The following is a 25,024-nucleotide window of genomic DNA, read 5'->3' on the forward strand; positions in this document are numbered from 1 at the left end:
CGGGGTGCGGGCGCGGGCGCGGGGCGGGCTGGGAGCGGGCGGCGCGGCTGCGGGGCCGGGCGGCGGCGGCGGCGGCATGGCGGAGAGCGAGGCCGAGACCCCCAGCACCCCGGGCGAGTTCGAGAGCAAGTACTTCGAGTTCCACGGCGTGCGGCTGCCGCCCTTCTGCCGCGGGAAGATGGAGGAGATCGCCAACTTCCCGGTGCGGCCCAGCGACGTGTGGATCGTCACCTACCCCAAGTCCGGTGAGCCCCGCGCGGACCCCGCCCGCCCGGCTCTGCGGCGCGCCCGCGCCAGGGGCTTCCCGGCGGGGGCTGGGAGGGCGGGGGGCCGGAACCCCACCGGGCGGGGTGGGGGTGGGGGTCAGCCGGCATTTGGGGAAACCAAGGCCGGAGACCTTCCGAGGTGGGCCCGGCTCTCCACGGCTGGACGGCGTCCCCTGGGGATGGAGCCTGTTTGGCCGGAGCTGCCAGGAGGACAGGCCCGGGGCCGCCACCCCTCCCTGCATCCCCTCCCGTTATCCAGCTGGCTGTGTGACCTTGGACAGTCACTTAACCTCTCTGTTCCTGGACCCGGTTCAGCCTTTGATGAGTGCAAAGCCTTGGTGATCATTTGGGAAGGGGGTTAAAACGGGCATCAAGGCGTCCCTCATTTTCTGCGTGGGCACCGGGTGGGGGATGGGACCAGCCATGCTCAGAGTGCATGCCCGATGTTGCCTTGTTTCAGGGCCGTCTCCATCACTCAGGTAGCGTCATGCAGGACCCAGGGCATTCATTTCCCAGCGTTAACTGACTTCATATTCACGATAATCGTGTAAGGTAGAGATGGTCATCTTCACTTTGCAGTCTAGGCAGTGAGGCTCAGAGAGGGGCAGTGGTTTGTCCAAGGTCACACAGCTGATAACTGGCAGAGCTGGGATTTAAAGCCAGGCTGGTCTGCCCAGGACTTGATGTACGAGATCATTATGTGGTGTCTCTTCTGAGGTTTGTAGGGAAAAGAGGCCGCTTCCCTGTTCTTGGAACACACCTGAGGGTTTCCCTTGTTTCCACTGTGTTGGAGAAGGAGGGAGACACCTGAATCCAGACTGGGCAGTGTGTCTGTAGCTGGTCTAGAAGGTGGCCAGCCTGGAGGTCATGTTGGATCAGCAGCGGTGCAGCTTGCTGGAAGAGCTGTATGCCAGGCTCTCACAGCTGTTGCAGGGTCCCAGACACCTGAGTGGTAGGCCTGGTCTTCTGAGGAAGGTTGGGGACGGGGCCTCAGTGATGATGGGGTGGGGAATCGTGTTGGTGGGGAGGTGCTTCCAGGCTGTCCTTGGGAAGGGGGAAAGGGAGGAAATGCACACACGGCGCTTGCCGTGGCCAGGGGCTTTCCTTCTGCTGCGGCCCCACAGCCCCATGGGTATGGGGGACTCAGCATTTTTTGGACTTTAGAGCCTTAGATATCATACAGCTGAAAGACCCCCCAGCTGGGTGTGAGGCTGTACTTTGGACCCCACGTTAAAAATGAGAGCAATAAAGACTAAAAATTATCTCATGTCATTTTAGGTCAGGGTTTGCCTGCAAATGAATTGTGAAAAACTTGGTTTGGGGTGAGCTTTAGGATTTTTGGATTGCAGATGAGAGATTGTAGTTTGTGTACCTTCCTCCATTTTATGAAGTTAAGAAGCTGGTGGGGGAGGAGGCACAGACGAGGAGACTCACTTGGAAAGCTGTGTACTTGGGGCTTGTGGGGATGCTTTAGAGGGACCCTGCATTGGGGGCCTGGTTGGGTTCTGCAGGGACCTTATTGGGCACCTTGATGGGGAATGAGATGTTAGTTTAAGGAAGTTTTCTAGATGACCCAAACTCAAATCTTGTTTGTAACTTGCATCTTTTAAAGACAGATGAAGGCACACCCTAAACTTTTTAAATAAGAAGAATAAACAGGGCTCTTTCCCTTGGTGACAGAAAACCCAGTGGTAGCCTTGAGACCTTTGTGCCTTTCGTGAGGTCCCTGCACACACAGCCCTAGAGAGCCACTTCTTTAAAACTTAAAAAAAATTTCCAGCAGCCTTTATGGCCTTTCCAGGCTCTTACCAGTGCCTCTGAAGGCTTTCGTTCTCTCTGCCCCACTGTTTGTGAAGTTTGTTACGTGAAATGATCAAGGGGTGGAAAACTGGTCTCCAAGGTCTGCCGTGAAGATTTTTCTCTCAGCCAGAGAAAAGGGCCCTGGAAGTCATTGCCAGTGGCCTCTGGCAGCAGAAGAGCTGGTTCCAGCAAGCCATTGCACTTGGGCGAGGCTGAGCCTTGGTTTCTTCTGCCATGAAATTTGCGGCTTAAATTGCACAGTCGCTGAGGTGGCCCCAGCCCTTGGGTCTTGGGGGCCTCTTTCTTGAGCACAAGCCGGTTGCGGCTTGGGATGGACCCGAACCCTTTAGGAATAGGTGAGCCGCCGCTTACGGAATCCCGTAGGCCAAGTCCTCAGCCACCCTTTGGAGCTGTGGTTTCCGCAGAGGCAGGGAAGACCACCTTACCACCTTGCTGGGTAGCTGTGAGGAAGAGCGGCATGATGCGTGAGCGCCCTCCCCATGCCAGACGCATGGCAAGCACAAGAAAGGGTCCTGTTACTCATGCCGGCCCTCACTCCCCTGTTGTGCCCAGATGCTTTCCTAGGTGATGGGCTGCAGAGGGCGGTCCCGTCTGCCGCCTACCCTCGCTGAGCTTACCGCCTGCTGGGGTCCCGGTAGCAGCTGCGGGGTGTTGGTGCCAGGATCGGGACAAGTAGCCAGGAAACCAGGTCTGGGAGATCGGAAATGACCTTGCAAGTGGTCAGAGCTGGAAGGGCTTGTAGAGCCCCGTGTCCTCTCCCCCCGCCCCGCTGGTGGGGAATAGGGGTTCACAGGGCCGGGGCATTTCTGGTGGTAATTAGATCCTGTTTTTTCCCTCAACACTCCACTACGCTCTAGAAGCGTTTCTGTGTTTCTGACATTTCAGCTCAGGTGACAGGTTAGGACTGTGCGCCCATTCCAGTAGCTCTGGCACATGTGGCTTTTTAGATTCAATGAGTCGAGATGAAATACAAGTGGAAATTCAGTTCTTCAGTAGCACTTGCCATGTCTCAGGTGCTCAGGAGCCACATGGAGCTTGTGGCTCTCATGTTGGACTATAGGGATGTGGGAAACTTCCACCATGGCCGGAAGTTCTCTGGGATGACACCCGTTCAGACTGATCCAGATACTGGGAGCGCACTGTGCCTTCTGGGGAGAACTGTTCTCTCTATCTCCGTCCTGGTTTATCATCATTCATTCTTACAGCCTCTTTGATCCCAAGGCGGTCATAGTGTTAAATCGACTCGTCTATCTCCATAGACATCTCGCGACTGTCCGTGGTGGGTGATGGTGAGCACTGCTTTTGGCTTTGCCAACAGATTCCTGGTCCCCAAAGTCACTGAGCCTCAGCTTTGGGATATGCTCCTTGGCTGGACCAGAGTGCCCGCCTCCTGATACTATTTTCCTTTTGGTTCCAACCTGCCCTGAAAGGCATCCACGTTCTCCTGTCGCTGATTAAGAGGGAAGAAGTGAATCACTGCTGAGGGGTGAGAGCACCTGGATCCTGGTTCTGGGCCTGTCCCTGGGTGACCTTGGTTTGCCCATGAAAAACGGGGGGATTGGATGTGATGGATTCATTTGAGTCTCAAATTTTAAGACAGCTTGGGGTGGGGAGGCTGGAGGGAGAGCCTCAGGTCCCAGGCTAGGTGGGTGACTTCCTTTCCTTTGTATGCACATGTCACCATGCCTAGGAGAGGTGGGTTGGGGAGTGTTGTGAATGTGGTGACACTCTCCTCAAGGAGCTGGTGGAGGCATTAGGAAGCCAGGCTCCTGATGCTGAAAGCTAACTGACGGGGTCAGCTCAGGGGCCCAGGAAGGAGGATCACTGGAGGACTGCATGGAGGAGGTGGCCTGGGACCTTGAAGTGAGGCAGGATGGGATTACCGATTGCAGCTCCATTCCCAGTGTCTGCCTCTTTTGAGCCTCAGAACAACCTTGTGTTCTTGTAATTGTTTCCTTTTTGTAGATCGATACAGGTCCAGTGGGGGGGGGGGGGGGGAAGGGGTAGAACCAGCATCTGAGTTGTGCAGTTTTTACTTGTAGATGGTGGAGATGAACAAGCCCCGGGAAGAGTGGGAGAAGAGATGGGAGGATGGGCACTCTCATTTGCCCAGCACCTGTTCCGGGCTGGGTGTGTCCCAGGTGTTCACATATGGCATCTCATTTCATTTCCCCACCGCCCGGGGAGGAGGCTGTTCACGGCCTCAGTGCATGGACCAGGAAGCGGGCTGGGAGATGTTGAGGGACCTGCCCCCCGCCGAGAGCTCACCTTTGTCCTGACAGCAGCATGCACACCCCTGCCTCTCAGCCGTACCACACAGGGCACTAGTGCTCTTGCACGCGGCGGTTGGTGTCCCGTGCCCCGGAAGAGAGGGCAGGGGTTTGAAGAGTCTCCCAGGAGGTCTCGTTCCGGAGGAGCTGTGCCCTTCGTCTTGCCTTTTCCGCCTGCTGTTTCTGTCCTTCGCCTGCTCCTTCGCTTTGCTCTTGTTCCGGCTCTCTGCCCATAATCAAGGGGCCTCCCGATCAGGGAAGAGGGTGGCACATCCAGGCTCCTGGGTTGGCGAGGGGGACCTCTCTCTTACCGCCACCTGGGCTTGGAAGAGAAAGCCTGAAGAACTGCCCCCCGGGTTCTGGAGAGCGAAGGAAGCAGGGGCCTCTGGGAGGAGTGTCTTTCTGACTCCAGGGGAATAGGAGACTCCTAGTCCCCCCCCGAGCTTCAGGGTCTCGCCCTGATTCCTCATTGCTCCTCGACAGGGACGACTTCTGCCTCTCCTCTGTTAACACACACACTTTGTGATTGGCGCCCACTTATTTGTCCCCTCCCTGCCCCCACTGATGGGGACCTGGGGCTCACAGGGCCGGGGGATTTCTGGTGGTAAAAGCAGTGATTAGGTCCTGTTTTCTTCCTCCAACAGTCCACTACTGAGTATTTTCGCGTTTCTGACATTTTCGCTCAGGTGACAGGTTAGGACTGTGCGCCCACTCCAGTAGCTCTGGCCACATGTGGCTTTTTAAGTTCAATGAGATGCAATACAAGTGGAAATTCCGTTCCTCAGTGGCAGTCTCTGTGTCTCGGGTGCTCAGGAGCCACACGTGGCCTGTGGCTGTCCTATCGGACCGCACCTGGTAAGCTCTCAGATGTGTCTGCCCCTCTCCACCCCTGCTGCAGTCCTGGGATTCTTCCTCTCTTGCCTGGAACGTTGCATGGCCTCCCCCCGTTGGTTTGCTTCTTGCTCTGCAGCTGAAGTGACCTCTTAGAAGCAACTCTGACCTTGGTCGCTCCCTCATTAGACCTCTTCACTGACTCTTCTTTGCCTTCAGGCGACATTAAACTCCTAGCCTGTTCTGGGACCTGGGACCTGGGACCTCACCTGTGCTGCCTCCTTACTTGCCGGCCACATAGAACTGGCAGAACATGCCCAGTTCTTCCGTTCTTGCCTTTGCTCTCGCTCTCTGGTGTACCCTTCCCCGCCCCTTCCTTGGGCTCCTTCCCCTTCCCTCTGAATTCCCTGATGAGGACTTCTCATCTTCAAGATGCTACTCATCCACTAAGCATGGGCCCAACCACCCATCCTTCCTGGGTCCCCCTCCTCGTATCGTTCACTCCAGAGGCGTCACCCCATCGTCTTCTGGCTTACATAGTTTCTGTTGAAAGGTTGGCTGTAATTCTTTGTTCCTTTGTGGAGTGGGTCTTTTTTCTTCTGAGTGCCTTCAAGATTTTCTTTCTCTGATTTTCAGCCCTTTGAATCTGATGTATCCAGGTATGTATTTTTTTGGTTTGTGGGTTGATAGTTATCCTGCTTGGGCTTCTCTGAGCCTCTTGGTTCTGTGGTTTATTGCCTTTCATTATTTTTTTAAAACACTTTTTAATTTAAATTCAATTAATTAACATATAATGTATTACTGGTTTCAGAGGTATAGCTCTGTGATTCCTCGGTCTTATATCACACCCAGGGCCCATCACCTCACGTGCCCTCCTTAATGCCCATCCCCCAGTCGCCCCTCCCCCCCAGCTGCCCTCAGTCCGTTTCCTCTGATGAAGAGTCTCTTATGGTTTGTCTCCCTCTCTGGTTTCATCTTGTTTTATTTTTTCCTCTCTTCCCCTAGGATCCTCTGTTTTGTTTCTGAAATTCCACATATCAGTGAGATCGTACGGTAATTCCCTTTCATTATTTTGGAGAAATCGTCAGCTGTTGGCTCCTCAGACACCTCTTCTGTCCTGTTCTCTCCGTCCTTCGGAGATTCTGGTTACGTATGTGTGGGATCAGTATCGTCCTGCCGCTCTTGGGTGTTCTGTTTTTTCACTCTTTCTCTTTGTGTTTCGGCTTGGGAAATTTCCGTTAACCATTTTTCAGGTTAACTAATTTTTTCCTCCACTGTGTCAGATCTACAAAGTCAGGTCTGTGAGCCACATTCAGAAGCATTCCACATTCCTGTTCCTGTGTTTTCATTTTTCCTCTAGCATTTCCACTTGTAGTTTTCACCTTGCTGCCAGAATATCCTGTCTGCTCAAGCATGTTGTCCGCCTTTCCCATGCCGTTCTTTAACATATGAAACAGACTTATTTTAAATTCTCTTGAGTCTGATTCTGTTGACTTGTCTCTTGACCTGAAATAATTCCTTTTTCTGGCCTTTTTTTTTAACAAGTAGTACTTTTCGATTGAATGCTGGACATGGTGTACTGACTCCAGGGACAAAGGTCACTTGTTTTTATGCTTGGAAATGGGCCTGCCTTTTTCTGCCAAGCCATTAGCATTGGAGGGGAGTCAGTCTGGTATGAGTTGGGCTATATTTGGGTTCTGTCATTGCTCTGGTCACTTGAATGACCACCCATTTTAATTCCTGTAGCATCACCTTGTGCTTAGCATGGGGCTGAGTTTCCGGAGGGTCTTCCTCGTTGTTCCTGACCCATACACACTTGTCCCCACACCCTTGTCCCTCCCCCAGGGGTAGACTGTTGTTACTTGCTGCTCGATTTACTGGCTTAGAGAGGAAGGGTTTTGAAGGGGAGGTACTCTGTTATCTGGTCCAGCTTCAGGCTTAGGCTCTGAGCTCCTGGGTTTTGGTGGGGCTCTCTCCGTGGTCCTGCACCTCCCCCCACCCCCACCCCCGTGGCAGCCAGCTCTGCCTTGATGGTGGATCTTGCACAGGAAAGTCTTATGTCTCTTCCAACATTTAGGGGTCTCTGATAGAGCCCAGGGATGTTTTCTGCTCCCCCCGCGAGGGCAGAGTCTTTTGCTGTCACCCGTTCTAAAGCCATATCAGTTCTTCACCTGGGCACTTGGAGCAACAGGGTTTGCTGTTCCTCCTCCAGCATGGTAAAGCTTTTTTTCGCATAGAGGGAAAAGGACCCTGGCAGGGTTTTCCCTTTTCCTGCAGCCACAGCATGGAGGAACTCTGTCTCCAGCCTGCCGCCCCTGGATTTTCTCGTGAGCCCCTGTGTAGGTCTGTAGACATGAGTCTGTTCGATGCCAGCCCTCTCCTTGTGTCTGGCCCCACAAGCCCACAGTTAGTCCTGGCAGTGTGTAAAAGTTTCCCCTGAATCCTTCTTTCCCGCTCGCATGGTGCCTTGTTTCTCTTCCTGTCTGGAGGGCCCGTTTTTCTGGGCTTTCCGCCTCTTGGCTGCCCTGCAGCTTCAGCTCTCTGATGGGCTCGGAGTCAGGTGAGGCTCGTGTTGATCCAGCCTTTTCCTCATTAGTGTAGGAGCCACGCTCCTTGCAGCTCCCTGCAGCCTGGGGAAAGCGGCACTGCTTCCTCCGCTCTCGACAGGTGAGGCAGTGGGCGTACCTGCATCTTTTGGAATGTCGGACAGTGAGATGCACAGCACGATGCTCTGTTGTTGGTCGGGAGCGAGCACCCAGCACAGGCTTCGGGAGTGCATTAAGGCAAGCAGAGGGGCAGTTGGGACATGGAAACTTCCCCAAGGCATGCTCTGCGGAGTTACTGGAGTTTTCTGGAAGCTAAATAAGTCATTTCCAGAAGGTCTAAAAAGCCAGAGACCCCAGTTTGAGCTTTGTGAGTGTTCTGTGGTGCACAGCCAGCTCTCGGGAGGCCCAGCTGAGCCTGGAATGAGCCAGGCTGTCCTGGGCCCGCACCCCCCAGTGGCAGGGCAGTGAACTGGGTGATGGCTGTGTTTGTCTTCGGCCTCCGAGCAGACCACGAGATGTGAGCATTTCCCATATCTGTGCTGGGTGCCCTCTTCATAGCCTCCCTGGGAAGGGGGCCCATTTGCAGGTAGGGGACTGCGGCCCAAGAAGCAGCTGGCCCAGGTCTGCCGCTGCCTTCCGGTGGGCCTGGCTCCGGGTGCACCGGCCCCCAGGGGCCTGTGTTGGGCAGGCTCCTCCTCCACCACCGTGGTCAGCCCCACAGTCACCACTGCCAATGCCTTTGGCAGGCAGGCGTCATGACATTTAATCCACGTGGTGGTCCTCACCTTACAGACGAGGAGACAGACCGAGAGGGGCTCCTCCTTGCTCAGCATCTGCGTGTCAGGAAGTGGCCGAGCCAGGATTTCAGACACAGCCTCCATAAGCCAGTGCCCACGTGGCCTTGCCTTCGGTTGGTCTGCGTCTCTCGTGGGAGAGGGCGAAGCCAGCCTGTGAGTGAGGGTGCTTGGGTCTTGGAGAGCCTGAAGCAAGGGTTGGAGTGGTGAAGTGAGGTGGGAGATGGTTGCAGGAGGTGAGGGGAGAAGGTGGTCTCAGGAGTGGTGCCCTTGTGGGTCCTGGGGCTCTGCCTGCTGGGGCCTCCCGGGCTGGTGTGGAAATGGCTCAGGGGGCTCCCTTGAGGGGCAGGAGGCGAGTGCTCACCGGCCAGCTCCTGTCCCTCAGGGGGTGAGGGTGTTCAGCGCGTTGGCTCCTGGCACTTCTCGGCCTGCTCCTCCCGTGGCTGAGTGAGAAGCAGACACAGCACTTGACGTGGGAGCCTTCTCACGTGCGGGCTGTCCACCCGAGCTGCAGGTGACGTCCAGGGTGGCTAAGGTGGGCCGCCGGGCACTGAGAGGGTCTGCTGGAGGAGGGCGGGTTACAGACACCTGGGCCCAAGTCTCAGTTTGGGGCGAGGCCCTCACATTTCTGTGTCCTACTCTTTGAAGTGGGGGTGATGAGCTCCGTCTCGCCGGGCGGTTGGCAGGATTGAAGGTGGTAAGGTGCCTGTAGCGCCCTGCATGGGTCTCGTACTTCTTTAGTCCTTGTTTTCCTTGACCCCTCTTCCATGTCCGCTTCACCTGGAACATTCTGTGCCTGTTGCCGTGTAAGAGACCACCTGGACTCAGTGCCTTAAATCAAGACTGTTACTATAGCCTAGTGTCTGCTGTCGCTCATCTTGGCCAAAACCCCCCTTTGCCGGTGGGTCAAGTGGAGGCTTCGGGCTGGGCTGGGCTGAGCAGCCCTGCTCCAGGTGACTCTTCTCCTGGCGCTGGGACCTGCAGGCTAGCCAGGGAGTGTCCCTCTCTCGGTGCCGATAGAAGCACAAAAGTGCAAGCAGACGCGAGCAGAGTTCTGTGGCTTTGCGTCCGGCACCGGCCTGGTGCAGGTGGCCTGGTTGTGCCCCGTGTCACTGAGCAAGGTGCCGCCTTCCAGGAGGGGCTGTGAAGCCACATGGCAAAGTGTGGGTGGGGCCCGGCGGAGGATGGGGGCCCCTAGTGCCGTGCCTACACGCTTTTCTGGCTCAAGGCCCAGGGTTGTTCCATGCTTGGAACCTGAGGGCCAGAGGTGTGCCGGCCACGTCCGGCCCCCCAGACTTGCGGGAAGAGCGAGGCTGGGCATCTGGGCCCCAGAATCGAGGGGCCTCCGCCGGCAGGGACTGTGTCCACCCAGGGCTGTGAAGGGCAGGGCTGGGCACGCTGTCACCACTTGGCATCATCTCTGCTGGAAGGCGGTGGGGAGTGCTGCTCAGCGACCGAATCTGTCTCCCCTTGGTGTCCCAGCAGGGGCCCAGATGCTGGCGTGGGGTCTCTGTGGGCCTAGAAGCCACGTTCCCACAGTGGTGGGGGGCAGTCCCAGCCACTTCCTCCCTCTGCCTCACCCTTGTTCCATCCCCAGCTGTGGGGGCGTCAGGGTTGGTTTTGCTGCCCACCTGCTTTGTAAGCTTTGGGGTGTGTGTGGTGTATGTGGTTTGTGTGCATATGTATATTGTGTGTGTTTGTGTGTGATGTGTATGTGTGTGAGGTCTGTATACACATATGTGGTACATTGGAATGTGTATGTGTGTGAATGTGTGTGTGTGTGTCATTTGTGTATATGTGTGGGGTGTGGTGTGTGTGTGTTACATGTATATGGGTATGGTGTGTGTGAATGTGGTATGTGTGTCATGTGTATGTGTGGTGTGTATGAATGTGTGTGTGTGAATGTATGCAGTCTGTGTGTGTGTATGAATGTGGTGTGTGTGTATGAATGTGGTGTGTGTGTATGAATGCGGTGTGTGTGCAGTGTGTGTGTATGAATGTGTGTGTGCGGTGTGTGTATGAATGCGGTGTGTGTGGTGTGTGTGAGGAAGCACTCGGTTCTGGAGTCAGAGTTTAGGGTTCTGGGTTCATGGCCGCTGGTGTCTGTGACCCGGGGCGGTTCATCTCTGAGCTGGTTCTTCGTGTGTGCGGTCCGATGATGGTGGCCACCTGGGGGCTCGTGACAGTTGAACAAGGACTTGGCTGAGTTGCCGCGACCGTGCCTGGGACACTGAGCACCGCCTCACTTCCGCACCCGTCTGCAGCCAAGGGACTGAGCTGCACCTGTCCAGGCGCTGCGGCCTCCCAGGTGTCCGGGGGTTCCTGTGAGAGCGGAGAGGGCCCAAGTAGAGTTTCCCAGGATGGGGGACAGGTGCTTACCTGGCGGTAGACCGGCCGTGCCCTCTCTCTGTCTTCCAAGGGCGAGCATCCTGGAGGCCGTCTGGCCTGTGCGGGGCCTGCGGGAGCCCCGGGTCCTGGGTGGCCTGGGCCCGCTCTGTGGCCGCAGCTTCCGACGCTTAGCTGTCGCTGTTTCCAGACGGGGCCCGGCTGTAACACGTCGCTGTCCGGTGACTCCAGAATGCCTGTGGGCACATTCAGTGAAGGGCACACGTTGAACACGTGCTCATCTCTGCTTCGTCTTAAGGCCTTGCTGCGTGACAGTCAAGGAGCAGGACGGTCTACAGCCCTCAGAGGAGGAGAGGCAGTGACCTGGGATCTCGGATGCGCACGGATCCCACGATCGGATGATCAGATGCGGTGGCGGAGCATTAACCGACCTGGCAGGTGGCAGCGGCAGGGCCACAGGTGCGCGAGGAGGTGCAGCTGCGGGGCTCCAGCATTGGGGGGTACCTGACACCCCCGACGGAGGCCGGAGCAGGCGTTTCTTTGGGGAATTTGATCCGGGGAGGCTGTGGACTTGGGGAGTCGAGCACAGCTCTCGGCTGGAATACAGTGCCATGTGGGAAGTGGGGATCGCCTGAAAGCTAGGTTCCCAGCCCCCTCCCCTGCTTGGCTCCCGGGGTGCCAGTGGACCCCCAGGGCAGGGAGCACGTGCTCTGCTGTGAGAGCGCCCCGGCGGGGCCGCCGCTGCAGGCTCGGGAAGGCCCACAGTCAGCAAGCCTTGCCCCCACAGACGGCTGCATCCAGGGCCTCGTTCTTACCTGCGGAGCGACTCAAGGTCACCGGATCTTAAAGTCTCCGAAACGAGGGACAGAGACCTGAAAAAACGAAAGTCAGGAAAAGGAGCCTGGAGGAATCCAGGGCCAGATACGGAACAGGAGAAAACCTAAAACAGGGGAACCTACCCGCACTGCTGCCTCTCTAGGGCCGCCGCGGAGAGTGAGGACACGTAAGAGACCACTGGCCAGAAAGGAGCAAGGGCAGGTCAGGATGGAAGTCTAGGGATTAAGAGTAAAGTCACTGAAATTTTGAAAACTCAGTTGTGAGGTTTGGATGTTTCAAGCAGAGGAAATATTTCAGGAAGTAGAAAAATTTTTATGAAATGATGGTGGACAGGAGCAAAGAGCTAAGACAATGGGAAGATCTCAGAGTTCCAGGAAGAGAACAGAGTATGGAGGAGAGAAAATGGCAGAAACTGGGATGTCCAGAACTCGAGGGTGCGAGCTAGAGAGCCCCCAAGTGTCTGGCACGACGGAGGGGTGAGGAGCTCGCCAGAGCATGATGTCGTGAAGCCTTGGGGTCTCCAGAGGCAAGACGGGCCATGTTCAAAGGACCGGGAAGCGGGCCCACAGGTCTCCGCGCAGCGTTAGCACGTGGGAGTCAGGACTGTGCGAGCACGGTTCTGGGGCAGACGCTCTCCAGCCCAGAATTCTGTGTGCAGCCAAACTGCTGGTCACGAGCGAGGTAGACTCGGATGCTTGTCCTGCTCAGGAAGCCGCGAGAGGGTGGGCTCCGCCAGCACGTGGGAAAACCCCAACGAGGGGCACCCAGAGAGTGGACACGGTGCCTCCAGCCCGAGGAGATCCCGGGAGGACAGTTGTGGAGAGCAGAGGGGCAGGGGGGAATTCAGCAGAACTGAGAGCATCCCAGAGGGCTTGCTACAGGGTCAGGGAGAGAATTGCTGGTGGCTACAAGGAAAATGAAGCAAAGGCAGTGATTTACTCTAGGAAAATGACAGTCTTGTACGAGAGAGTAAGTGTAATCCCTACCCGGAGTACTATGAGCAAAACACTTGGTTAAACTCCCAGGTAAGCCCAAACTCCTGCTGTGGCTTCACCAGGAGGGAAGCTTGTGTGAGCGAACTTGGCCGATCCCTGTCTTCCTCTGTTGAGAATCAGTAGACTGTGGAAACTGTAGATTGTGAACGAACTATCTGAGCACGTTAGAACTTTAAGGGTAAGCGAAGATCACCCGAGGGTTTGCTCTGAGTGGGAGCGTGGGTGGGGAAGAGAACTGGATTTTCTGCGACCCGTCTTCTAGCGCTCCATGAGTTTTTTCAACAAGGTAAATGTTAACGGTGCAAATAAAAGAATGCCGCAGGGTTGCAGCCCCAGGATCCTGTTGGTTTGGGGCCCAGCTCCCATGGGTTCTGACCCTGGGTATTTTGGTGGGCTCCACCCCGTGTGTTGTAACAGGCGGGCCCTTGATTTCTGGGGAGTTCGCCCAGAATGCCAGTGGCTTCCGAGGCGTCTGGACCCAGAGGCCCAGTGTCAGAAGGCGCCGCGGCCGCCCATGGAAGCAGCGATTTGGCTGGAGTCAGCAGAAGTGCTTCCGGAAAGGCCCGCATCCAGTTGACTTGCAAGTGGAGCTGTTGGGGGGCGTATGGACTGTGTTTCTCCCCAAGAGGCCGCGCTGCCCACCAGCCCTCCCGGTCTGTGGTTGCAAAGCCCGGCCCTCCTCTGCCTTACCTTGGACTTGCTGGCAGGCAGGCTGGCTCCTGCTGCAGGCGCCCCCCGTTCCTGCCTCCCCTGCTGGCCTCAGACTGCAGCGGGATGGTCAGGGCTGCCAAGGTCCCTCTTCACCCCTGCCTGCTCTTGTGCAGCTTAGCCCAGTGGCCGCAGGAGTGCAGGGGCTTCTGGCCTGGATCCAGCCCCTGCAGCACCTCCCCACCACCACTTCCCTGCAGGCTACACGCGGGCTTCACATGGGGCTGGCTTCTCTGCCCTCATGTCTGCTGGGCGTGCTCAGAAGCCCCGGGGCTGGGGGGGGGCAGGTGGGGGCTTACAGACTTGGGTCCCCACTCCAGAGGAGCACTCCCCAGCTCGCTGACCTCAGGCTAGTAGCCCAAACTCTGAGCCTCCGTGGCCTTATTGGAACAGGAAGTGCTCCTAAACCCTCCTCCTGACTTGTGCAAGAGCTGCACCTCCCCCGCCCACCGTGTCACCTGTTGCCCAGGATGTGGCTCTGACAGGAGGGGCCCGACAGCTTGTGTCCCTCGTTGGGATGAGGGTGGCCTGGGTTGGCAGGAGGCTGTGCTGTGTCCTTGGTGTGAGTGGTCCTGTTGTGGCGTTAGGAGCTCTGAGAGATGCTCATTTGTATTGAGCCTCTTTGGCTCAGAGCGGCTCACTTCGTGGCCCTACCCCCAATAGCCCTGTGAGGAAGGGGGGAGCATTGCCACATTTTCGGGGGTCGGGGGAGGACTCCCAGGGCCAGCTCTCAGCACAGGCCCATTGAATGAATAAAGGGGTAGGTGGGTGGGTACCCCTTGAGTGGCCACCACCAGATCCCAAGTGAGGACTCTGCCCTAATTCCCATGTAGGAGACACACGGCTCCATTGAGTGGGGGTGTCCGCAGCTGGTCAGGGAAGGTCTCCAACAGGGGAGAGCCGCTCTGGGTGTGGGCTGTGTGGGGATGGTGCTCACGGACGCAAGCGTGTGAGGTTAGTCCCGTTTCCCAGGTGGGCGGGGGAGACTGCAGCCTCGTGCAGTCAGGCCTGTGTACTTACTGAGCGTCTGCTCTGCGTCGGGAGCCATGTGAGGAGTGTGATGTGAGTGGGGTCAGCAGAGCAACAGCCCCCGAAGATGTCCATGTCCTAATGCGCGGACCTGTGAGTATTTCACCTTTTGTCATGAGGAAGGTGGAGGTTGCCAGTCAGCTGCCCCTCAGGTGGGAGGTTATGCTGGACTCTGGGGGCTGAGTGTGCTCACAGGGCGTTCCTGACCGCGGAGGAAGGGGGCAGGGTGACACGGTGTGGCTGCAGCTGGAAAAGCAAGAGGAGGACTTTTCCCCTGGAGCCTCCAGAGGGGAGTGGTCATGCCCACACCCTGATCTGAGCCCAGCGTGGCCTGTGTAGGCCTCTGACCTCCAGCGCTGTGGACAGAAGCCACGGGAGCCATAAGAACTGATACGTAACTAGGACGCGTCCTCCGTCCTCCCGAGCCCCCCACCCACGCCCGGAGGCACAGGGTGCCGCGCGCTGTGGTTGGGCTACAGATGGGACGGGGTGTCTGGGAAGGCTCCTGGGAGCGGCGGCTCAAAGATCAGGTTGGTCAGGCAGGAGGGCGGCCCACTGAAGGCTTGGGCCACGGGAGTGCTGAGTTCTGAGGGCGGTGGAAGATCTGGCCACAGCCCAGAGTGCCAGAGGGGCCCAGAGCCGCCGGGACACGGCAAGTGGAGGGGTCACCGCAGCCGTGGAGGGGCCAGCTGGGCTCATGCTGACGTCTGGAGCATTGCCAGGGTGGTGGCAGTGGACGTGCAGAGGAGAGGCCAGTGAGGACGGGCTGGGGCGCAGCCGGCTCCTGGGGCAGACCCTTGTGGATGCAGCAGCTTGCGTTTGGTCTTTGGTGACGGTGACCGGTCACTGTTGTCATCATCTTCTCTAGCTGGGTTTTTCCTGTGATCATTCTGTCCCATCTTGCCAGCCGGCTTCTCGCCCCAGAGAGGCCGGGGGCCGCTCGCTGCCCTTTGTCCCCTGTGCCCCCTTGGCCGCCCCGCTGCCGTGGTGTGTGTCGCGGGCCCTCCTGGAGCTTATGCCGAAGGCTGGGCAAGGCCGGGCCGAGTTGCTTGGGCAGGAGGTGGACATGGGGACAGGCTGGTAGGGAGGCAGGTGGAGAGCTTCCTTGGGCTCTAAGGAGGCTGGTCTCCCAGCAGAGATACTTAAGGCAAGGAGGGGACTTGTGGAATTGATATGTCACTGTCGATGTAAGATGATGCTAATGGGCAGAGCGTCTGTCCGGGTCACTGCCTGTGGGAGCTGCAGGGCTGGGGGCAGGGAGCACTAAACATAGGTCCTGAGGATGTCACCGGGAGAGGCCTGTTTTGGGAACTCTGCCCACAGTCTGACCTCGGAGGGCATGGACTCCTCAGTGCAGGTGCCCTGGGCCGTTGGGTGAACGGACCTCACCAGAAGGAGTAGGGTGGAAGCCACATGCTGGCCGTGTGACCTGGGGCACAGTTTGGCCTCAGACTCCTCATCTGTAAATGGGAGTGACGGCCCCCACCTTTCGGGCTGGCGGGAGGATCCTGTGGCTACTCGGTAAAGTTACTTCTGTTTGAATTAAAAAAGCCGCCATGCTGTTTCCTTCAGTGCTCTGCTCCAAAGCTGTCTCCTCCAGGAAGTCTTCCTCGAACAAAGTATTTTTTTCTGATTACTCAGCACCCAAGGTTTGCTTGTCCATTCAGAAAATAGGAATTGAGCACAGCCGTGTGCTGGCTCTCCCAGTACAGCAAAGAACCAGGCCCATGTCTTTACAGCGAGAGGGTGGGAGCCCCTAAAGGAACATGCAGGCTGTTCCCGGCCTGTTGGTGCGGTGTGGAGAGCGGGGAGCGTGTGAGTGTCAGATGTGGCCCGTCAGGGAGTCCTCACACCCAGAGGGCCCGCCAGAGGGAGGAAGGGGCTCCAGGCGGGTGCCGGCAGATGCAGATGGTGGGGATGAGCCTGGCACACTCCAGCCTGCAGGGAGGCCAGTAGGAGCTCAGTAGATGGAGAGAGAGTCCGTCAGAGGTGCCAGTGGGGGAGCACAGAGGGCCGCGGACAGGCCTGCAGGCCGTGGGGAAGACCTTACCCTGAGGAGAGGTGAGGCTGCTGGAGGGTCTCTGTGGATGAGCAATGCCATCTAACATTCGGGTTGGAATGGCCGGTCAGACTGACGGGTTGGGTGAGCTGAGCCGAAGCAGAGAGCTTTGGGGGCTCTTGCAGTGCTGCCCAGGATGGAAGGGCCAGCCCTTGGCTCACCTTGACGGCAGATCCAGAGGTTGCTGAGCGTAGGCCCGAACGGACATGGGTAGGCTGGCCGTTGGTTGTGGGGGCAGGCCTGGTCCCTGTGAGGCGCTGGGCATTGTGCGTTCCTGGGTGCACAGACAGGTTGGGGGGGGGGTGGAGCTGGCTTTGGTGGGGGGATGGCATGAGGCCCTCTAGGGAGTACAAGCAGCCAGGAAGCAGGGGTCTGAGGCAGTGTTTGGGGCAGTCAGTGTTTTTAGGATGAGAACGAGTGATAGACCAATGCCCCCGGAGTAGAAGGACCAAAGTCTTGAGGAGGAGGCACCGGCCTGCCCTGTCTGCTTCTTCTGAGAGGTCAGGTGGGGTGGTGATGGCAGCCCTGGGCTCACTGGTGGTGACCTGGAGCTGAAATCCTGAGCAGAGTGGGGCCCGCACACAGGGGCCAGAAGAGGCTCCAGGAGCCACCTTTCCCCCAGGGGTTACACTCTCGGTTGGGTGTTCTGCCTGTCCCTGGGGTGTCCTGCTCACCAGGGCTCTGCACTTGGTGGCTGGCCAGGTGTGGGACGGGCCTGTGGGTCTTCAGACCTGATCTTGGGCAGCAGGTGCTACCTGGAGAATGGGGCTGGCCCTCAGGCTTCCTCTGAGAGCCGCCCCCCGGGACTTCTCTCCCTCCAGGCACAAGCCTGCTGCAGGAGGTGGTCTACTTGGTGAGCCAGGGGGCCGACCCTGATGAGATTGGCCTGATGAACATTGACGAGCAGCTCCCGGTCTTGGAGTACCCGCAGCCGGGCCTGGACATCATCAAGGTGCTTCTCTGGGCCAGCGGCACCCAGCCCCTAGGATTCCCTGGGGACCTGGAGTGACAGTTGCTCCTGAGGGGCTCCGGGAGCCCATGGGTGGAGGGAGAGCAGAGAGTCCCCAGTCCCCCTAGACAGTCTTGTCTGGCCTGGAGGGTGGCCGGATCTCGGGTGAGAAATTTCTCGGCAGAGTGCAGGTCCTGACCATTAGACCCCAAGGCAAATGAGCAGCTGTGTGTCCTCTGAACGCCTCTCCCTCTGACTCTCCGCAGGAGCTGACGTCTCCCCGCCTCATCAAAAGCCACCTCCCCTACCGCTTCCTGCCCTCTGATCTCCACAATGGCGATTCTAAGGTAACCGCCCTCCCCACTCCCCCCCCCATCCCCGGCAGAGATTCCAACAAGCAGAGCCGGTCCAGCAGCCCTCAGGGCCACAGTCCTGAGTTCTAGAGGCCTGGGTATGCAGAAACCCGGTAGAGGCCATCTCTGAGCTCGCATCCCTAGCGTTTTGTCCACGTTTCTAATTTGGGTTTTTCCTTACAGTCGAACTTGGGCTTGACCGGCCTGGGTCTGGTTTCTGCTCCTGTGTCAGGCCGAGGACCCACTGCTGCTTTCATGGTCTCTGATCTTTCTCATTTTCTTAGCGTGTTCAGTTGACAAGACCTCTGATTCTCATGACCAGTGTCAGGCCCGTCCTGTTTCTGTCTTCCACTCATTTTAAAGTCATGATGCAGAACAGAAACATAAACGCGCAGGGGTCATCCCACCAGATGCTGTTACACGGAGGAGAATGCACATCTGCTGGCGCGGAGGCCGCGCAAGTCTGGGGCCGACCTCGGGGCCGGAGATGGGGTGGCATTTACGGTGGGTCAGAGGGGCAGTGACCGAGCCTCCCTCCCTCCTGCCGCAGGTCATATACATGGCGCGGAACCCCAAGGACCTGGTGGTGTCGTACTACCAGTTCCACCGTTCCCTGCGGACCATGAGCTACCGAGGCACTTTCCAGGAGTTCTGCAGGAGGTTCATGAACGACAAGCGTAAGTGTCTCAGCCTACACGGGCGTTAGGACAGGGCTGGCTCGTTCACTGAACCCCTGCGTGGCTTGTGCTTCGCCCACGTTGCCCCCAGTTCCTTTGATGAGCACGTGGGTGGGGCCTGCTGTCCTGCTGACAGGCAGAGAAGTGGGGCTCAGGGGCGACTGGAAGCTTGTCAGGGGGCGTGGCAGGGGTGTGGCAGAGCCGCATCCAACTCAGAAGCCCTTGTCTCTCCCCCACATCGTTGGGGTTCTGAGGAGGTCCCCTGTTCAAAGCATTCCTCTTCCTGCCTGGATTCTGAACAGTAAAAAGGGAGACCGGGAGAGTTCTGCTGCTGGTGACAGAGGCCCGAGTGGGGGCTGTGGCCTCATGTGAGAGCCCCATGGCCTTGAGCTGCACTTGAGGATCTGGCCGGAGACATGGCCTCCAGCCCCGGGCTGTGTGATGGGTGAGGGGCGAGGCAGGGCTCTGCAGGAGCTTGTTCCCAGGGGAGAAGGCGAAGGGGGGGGGGCCCTCCCCAATCTCCCCTCCCCAGGGCAGGAGCAGACCGGGTCACCCCACCTCTGCACAGGGACCTGCCCAAGGTGGCTCCCCGGTCGCCGTCCATGGTTTCTCTGGCACCCCTTCCGGGACCGCCGGCGGGAGTTCAGTGAGGGTTTGCACCGCAAGGCTTGAGATGGGCCACACCAGTACTCGGATCAAATCCAGACCCAGACGATTTATTTCCCAGCTCAAGTCTTAGCGTTCAGCCCTGCCATCCACTTGTGTGACCCAGTCGGAGGTTCTGCAGTGAGATTGTGTGGCAAGACCAGGGGAGAGCCGGGAATATAGTGCCCCAGATGAATGCAGACCAGTGGGACTGGAGCTGCCTCCCAAGCCTCATGGAAGGCCGGGCCCTTATGGTGCTGCACTGGAGCCCCCGGGGCCCTCCGTGCCCGAGCCACTCTGAATCGGCTTCAGCGGTGATGGGGGGAGGGTCCGGGGGAGGAGGCCGCAGCACCTGCCCTCAAAGCCCTGGAGCCTTCGAAGACCCTCTGTCCAGCCTCCCTGTTCCCCCAGCCTACTGCCACCTGGCTCGGGCCCTTTCAGCTCTGCCAGGCATTTGGAGTAAGCCATTGATGTGGTTTTCAAAACCATATTATTAAGTCCCAACGTGTTCTCCTGCCTCTAGAGAAGCAGCTACCAGCAGGGGGACGGTGCCCCGTAAAGAGCAGGTGTCCGCCAAGTTCAAACTGCCACCTGGCGTTGGTCTTAAATTAGCCTCCTGCTCAGGCTAGAGGAATTAAGTTATCCTAATACAGGTCTCTCCGTGTTTTAAAGGTCACAGCCCGACCCTTGAAGTTCAAGGCCACACGTACTTGCTGTGATCCCACCAAAGCCTCTCGACATGTGTGCTTAGCTCCCCCGTGTTCTCTCTATTCTCCCAGCGTGTTCGCGGCCCGCGCACCACAGCTTGGGCCCTCGGAGGCTCGTGTCCTCTCCCCATCTGAGCTGTAGAACGAGCAGTGGCCGGCACCATTTACTGATAGAGTGAGCTCGGAGGATGCGCTGACACAAGCCTGCACTTGGGTGTTGTGACCTGTGCACTTGGGGCGGGGGTGCCTGGGGCTGCATGCCCAGGTGACGGGAGTGTGGAAGACTCACGTGCAGGCAGGGTCGCTCCCGGAGAGGGGGCAGAGTGGGCTGCTCTTCTCCCAGATAATCTGCTTGGATAAGCAGACCCCCAGGAGCAGAGGGACCCCGGTGGGCAGAGGCCGGGGGTGCCCTGGTGGAGCTTCCTTCCCAGGGTGACACGTCCTGAGTGGGAAGAGCAGTGTCCCCACCAGCAAGGTCTGCACCCCTCTCTGCACCAGCTAACCGGGGCTCAGAGAGACACAGGCCCGTGCTGACCTTGTGATCATTGACTCTGCCTGAGTGACCCCTGGCCCCATACCTCACTGTCCCCACCACCTGTGTGCTCGTGTGCAGCGACCACTCTCCTTAGCCCTCACTGTCCCCACGCCACCCTCCTGCTCAGCCCCCACGTCCTCCCCTGGGGACACTGCTTGCCTGTTCTGCAAGTTTTCTCACACAGCCCCTTGGAATGACAAGGATTTTCGTAGCCCCTCTGTTCCTGGCTGTTGGACTCATGCTCTGTCCCAGGGCTCAGGTCACCTGGTCTGCGTGGCAGCTTGGGCACTGACTTGGGAGGTGGGTTCTCCTCTCGGGGCCCCCGTGATTATGCGCCTGTTGGTGAGTCGGTCCCCATTCCCGTCTCTGGAGTCCGCCTCGTGTTCTCTCAAGCGGGAAGGCCGGCCTGGCTGTTGTAAGGCCCATCTCGGGTGTACGGAGTGAGCGCGATGTGCCAGGCTGGCCGTGGGAGGGGTGCCGGGGGGAGGGGACCCCGGGCCCAGCCGCGAGACCTCCACAGTGAGGAGACTGAGGCCCTCGCCGGCCAGGATTTACCCCGCAGTGGGTCCCAAACAAGGCCTCTTGGCCCAATCTGGGTTCTTTCCGTTCTGTCATTTCCGCCTCGTTCCCCCCAACCCCTGCCAGACCCCCTGCTTCGTTCCTCACGGGTCGGGGTCCTGTTGGCCGGAAGGGGGCCTTTCTGCTGTGCCCTGGTCCTTAAGGCCGGCCCTCGGCGACCCTTGATCGACTCCTCGTCCCTCAGAGCCCGACTTCGGGCCTTGGGGCCAGGCTGCTGCCGTGCTGCCACCTGCTGGCGAGACTGCAGACTGCCCGTGGTGGCTGCCGCAGGACCTGGGTCTTCCCAGCCTCTGTCAGGCGTTTTGTCTACAAGGTTCTCAGCAACCTGGGGGCGGAGGCTACATTCTCTGCTCAAGGTGTGGCCCTGGCAGGGGCAGTAGCAGTCCCCTGGCACCCCTCGGCCCCTCTGGGAGGCGTAGGTTCTGTCGTCACTCCACCGGAGGAGGACGAGGCTCGGGAAGGCGAGGCAGCCTGCCCGGGTCGCACAGCCAGTGCAGGACTGGAGCGGCTGCCTCCACTGCAGGCCGTGCCCTCTGCCATTCCGCTGTGCTCTCTCCCCCCGCTCTGGCCTTGTCCCTGCGCTCTGAGCCACCTTGATGGCCTCATGCTCCTTACACGTCCCAGTCCGTTTGCAGCCGCTGCGTACCCTGCAGGGTTTGGCCCCACATGGGACGGGGCCCCCTGTGTCCACCATGCCTCCCTCCCCATGTTGATCAGTCCATGTCCTCGCCGCCAGTCTCCTTGGTGATTCCTGCCAAGCTGGGAACTCCTTGAGCCCCAGGCCACGAAGTGGGACCCACAGGTTGAGTGTTTGTGAGACAGATGGGCGCCCAGGTGAGCAAGGGGGCAGGCGGTGCGGCCACCGCTCCTGGCCGGCACCTGGTACCTAGCCGGGCAGGGCAGGCATTCCTTGGCTGAGGCCTTCCTCTGTTTAATGCGGAAGCCTCCTTGGGAGACTCATCTCAGCGTGAGGGGGCGGGGGTGGGGTGAAAATCTGTAGTTTTGATAAAGAACGTTTCGAAGCAGCCTGGCTACACTGACTGGCACATCCTCCACCCGCGCACGTGACCCTTATCCCAATCAAAGCCCCGAGGAGTGTAGGAGGTGCAGGGGCCGTGGCGTGGGCTGTGAGGCTCGTGTGTCGGGACAGAGCACACTGCCTCTCTCCATCTCTGCTCCATCCTGCTTCCGTCCTTCCTGCTTCTGCCTGTGGCCCTCCTGCCTGGCAGGGCCTCGTGCTCGGGTCTTAGCGCCTCCTACTTGTCATCCTACCCCTGCCAGCAGCACCGACCGCCCCACGTCTCAGTTCCGCGGGCTAGCGCTCTTTTCGATGACCGCGTGTTAGGCAGAAACTCATGGGAGCCAGGGAGTATCCATCCCCCAGGTGAGCAGAGGCCTTTGCCCAATGGTCAGGTCTTCAAGGTGTCCAGGAGGTGCGTAGGGAAGGGGGCTGAGAACTATTGGCAGGAGAGACTTGCACACACAGCCAGGGGACGTGGGACTTCCGAGGGGGCTCGTCTGTGAGACCACCCCCGGAGCCGAGAGCTTGTTCCTCCCTTCCTGAACCACGGCTCCTGGGCAGTGAGAGGGGAGCCTTCCAGAAGGCAGGGAGCCAGGCCACCCCCACTTGTGCATGCCTGTTCCCCCGAGGCTGTGACTCACCTCTCCCCTTGTCTCCACAGTAGGCTACGGCTCCTGGTTCGAGCACGTGCAGGAGTTTTGGGAGCACCGCATGGACTCGAATGTGCTGTTCCTCAAGTATGAAGACATGCACCGGGTGAGTGCTGCAGGGGGGCAGCTGTGCGGGTCGGCAACCCCAGCCCCGCAGCTCCTGATGCAGGAGTGTGGGCGTGACTGGAGTGTGGGGCAGGTCTCTCCGAGACCCCCGGCTTCCGGGCGGAAGGACTCAGAAGTTCCAGGTGTGCCCAGAATCCACCCGGGCCAGTGCTTTGGGAGGCCCTCCTGCCTGGCAGGGCCTGATCCTGCCCCAGCCGGCCCCAGCCTCCAGGCCCCGGCCCCGAGGGTGGTGGTTTCTGGGTTGGGCCATGTGCAGTGCTTTAGAAAGCCCTGTTGGTTATTTTTCTGCCTAGCCGTGGGAGCAGAGCAACGGCCAGACTCTCCCTGCCGCCCCCTAGCACCCTCTCCACAGGGGACAGCGTGGGGCAAAGGGCTAAGATGGCAGGGCCCAGATTTCTCGTCTCGCGGCCTGTTGGCCTCACAGCAGCACTCAGAGTGCTGACGAACCGGTTCATGTGGGGAGTGTCGCTGAGTGCCTGGCATGGGGCGTTGGGGCGGGGGGGGGGGGCTTGAGGTGGTCGCTACCGGAACATTCCAGGTCTGGCCGTGCTGTCGGAACACTTGAAGACAGGACCTCGCCTGTGCCCTTGAGAGCTCACCATCTAGGACGGGGGCCCATGCGCCGCACACCACACTGTCACTGTCATTAGCACCTTTAAGGGTCTTATCGTGTGCGGAGTCCTGTGCGAAGTTCTTCGTGCATGTGTTGGCTCACTTAATTCTAGAACGCCTTCATCCTCTCTGCTGGGGCTGTATCATCTCTGGAGGTACATTCTGATGGTTCACCTTTCTTACAGCAGACAAAAGGCAAGCCTTCCCTAAGTCCCTTCCCTCTCTGGCTCCTCAGCTCCACTTTGCTGCAGGTCCCCTCACAGTTGTCCCCACTCCTGAGCCCACTCGGGCCGGGCTCGCCCCCGTACTTCCAAGTGCTCCGTCAGGGCCACCCATGGCCTCCGTGTTGCTCACCTCGGTGGTCGGTGTTCACGTCATCCCACCTGGCCTCCTGGCAGGCGACAGGTGATTGCCTCCCTGCCCTACTCGGGATACCAGCTGGCCCTGCGTCCTTGGCTGCTGTCTTCTTGGTGCTCAGCCCGCCTTGGCTCTCCCCTCGCGCCAGCCTTGCTCCCTTCCCTGGTGACCCCAGGCCAGGCGTGGACCCTCCCCAGACTCGCTCTCCGCTGGCCGCCCCCTGCACCTTTCTCCCTGAGCATCCGGTGGAGGCCGTGGACCTGGTGTGTCTAAACCAAACTAGAGGTTTCCCCTCACATCCTCCGCAGCTTCATCTGTGTCTCTCGGGCGGAAGTCATGAATCATCCTCGACTTCTGACTTCCTTTTACACCCTGTGTCCATCTTCCCAGTCTCATGGCCTCTGTCTTCAAAATGTGCTCCTTATCTGATCATTTGTCCCCCAGTCTCTGGGGTCCAGGTCACCCTCGCTTCTGGCCCGGATCACCGCTTGCGTGGCCTCCTGGGGGGCCTCCCTGCAGATCCCCTCAGGCCTGTGCGCTGTGCAGCCGCTGTTCCGATGGCGAGCGCGCCGGTCAGACTGTGCCCCCTCCAGCCGCACGTTGCTCCGGGTGCAGGTCAGGGCCCACATGGCGGCCCGGCACCGGGGCGTCTAGCTCCACGCTGGTCTGCTTACTGCTCCTTCAGCCTGGGGTGCTGTGGCCCTGCCTGGAATGTTCTTCCCCTCCGGTGTCCACATGGGTCCCTCCCTCGCTTCTTCCAGGCCTTGGTTCCTGTCAGTGATGCTTCCCCAGGTCTCCTTTTGAAATCGGCCCGTTCAATACCCACACGTCTCTCTCCGCTTCATTTTTCTCCACAGCATCTACCATTCCGCCCCGTATCTTACCCTTTGTGTTTGTATTTTGCTCTCTGTCTCCCCTGCCAGAATAAGCTCTCCTGGGGCTGGGGGTTGGGGTGCCTGTTTTTGCTCCTAAGTCAGTCCCTGACGCATAACAGGTTGTCGGGAAATATCTGTGGGTCGAACGGATGGCCTTCACGGTGGAGGTCCTTTCTCCTTGTTAAGAAGCCAGAGGCCCGCGGAGCTGAGGGGCTTGTCTGGGGTGGGCTGCCCCGGCTCCCTGCCCAGGCCCATGCCCTAACTGCTCCCTGCAATGTGGTGGCGGCGAGTGGCTGGGGCAGGACGACACCGGGCAGACCAGCCTGGCACTCTGACCAAGGCCGTGGCCCAGGCGAAGGCGTTCATCTGCTTATTGTGTCCGGGAGAGTCCAGGTGGTTCCTGGGGGTGGGGGTGGAGACAGGCATTGGGGAGGGG

At 58.9% G+C, this 25,024-nt stretch overlaps 1 protein-coding gene across 1 annotated transcript in view; it reads left to right on the forward strand.

Moving 5' to 3' along the window:
• Positions 1-20: 20 nt before the first annotated feature.
• The window catches only part of SULT4A1 (sulfotransferase family 4A member 1), a 32,866-nt gene continuing 7,862 nt past the window's right edge, over positions 21-25,024 (forward strand). Inside the window, exons 1-5 of the mRNA XM_025881859.2 lie at positions 21-245; positions 17,324-17,454; positions 17,718-17,798; positions 18,355-18,481; positions 22,630-22,724. Of these exons, the coding sequence (XP_025737644.1) occupies positions 77-245; positions 17,324-17,454; positions 17,718-17,798; positions 18,355-18,481; positions 22,630-22,724 (603 nt within the window). The 5' untranslated portion in view covers positions 21-76. The remainder of the gene's footprint in view (positions 246-17,323; positions 17,455-17,717; positions 17,799-18,354; positions 18,482-22,629; positions 22,725-25,024) is intronic.

This window comes from Callorhinus ursinus, unplaced genomic scaffold (genome assembly GCF_003265705.2).
Source record: "Callorhinus ursinus isolate GAN/ISIS: 27379988/994484 unplaced genomic scaffold, GSC_fseal_2.0 scaffold48, whole genome shotgun sequence".
In the NCBI taxonomy this organism is placed as follows: domain Eukaryota; kingdom Metazoa; phylum Chordata; class Mammalia; order Carnivora; family Otariidae; genus Callorhinus; species Callorhinus ursinus.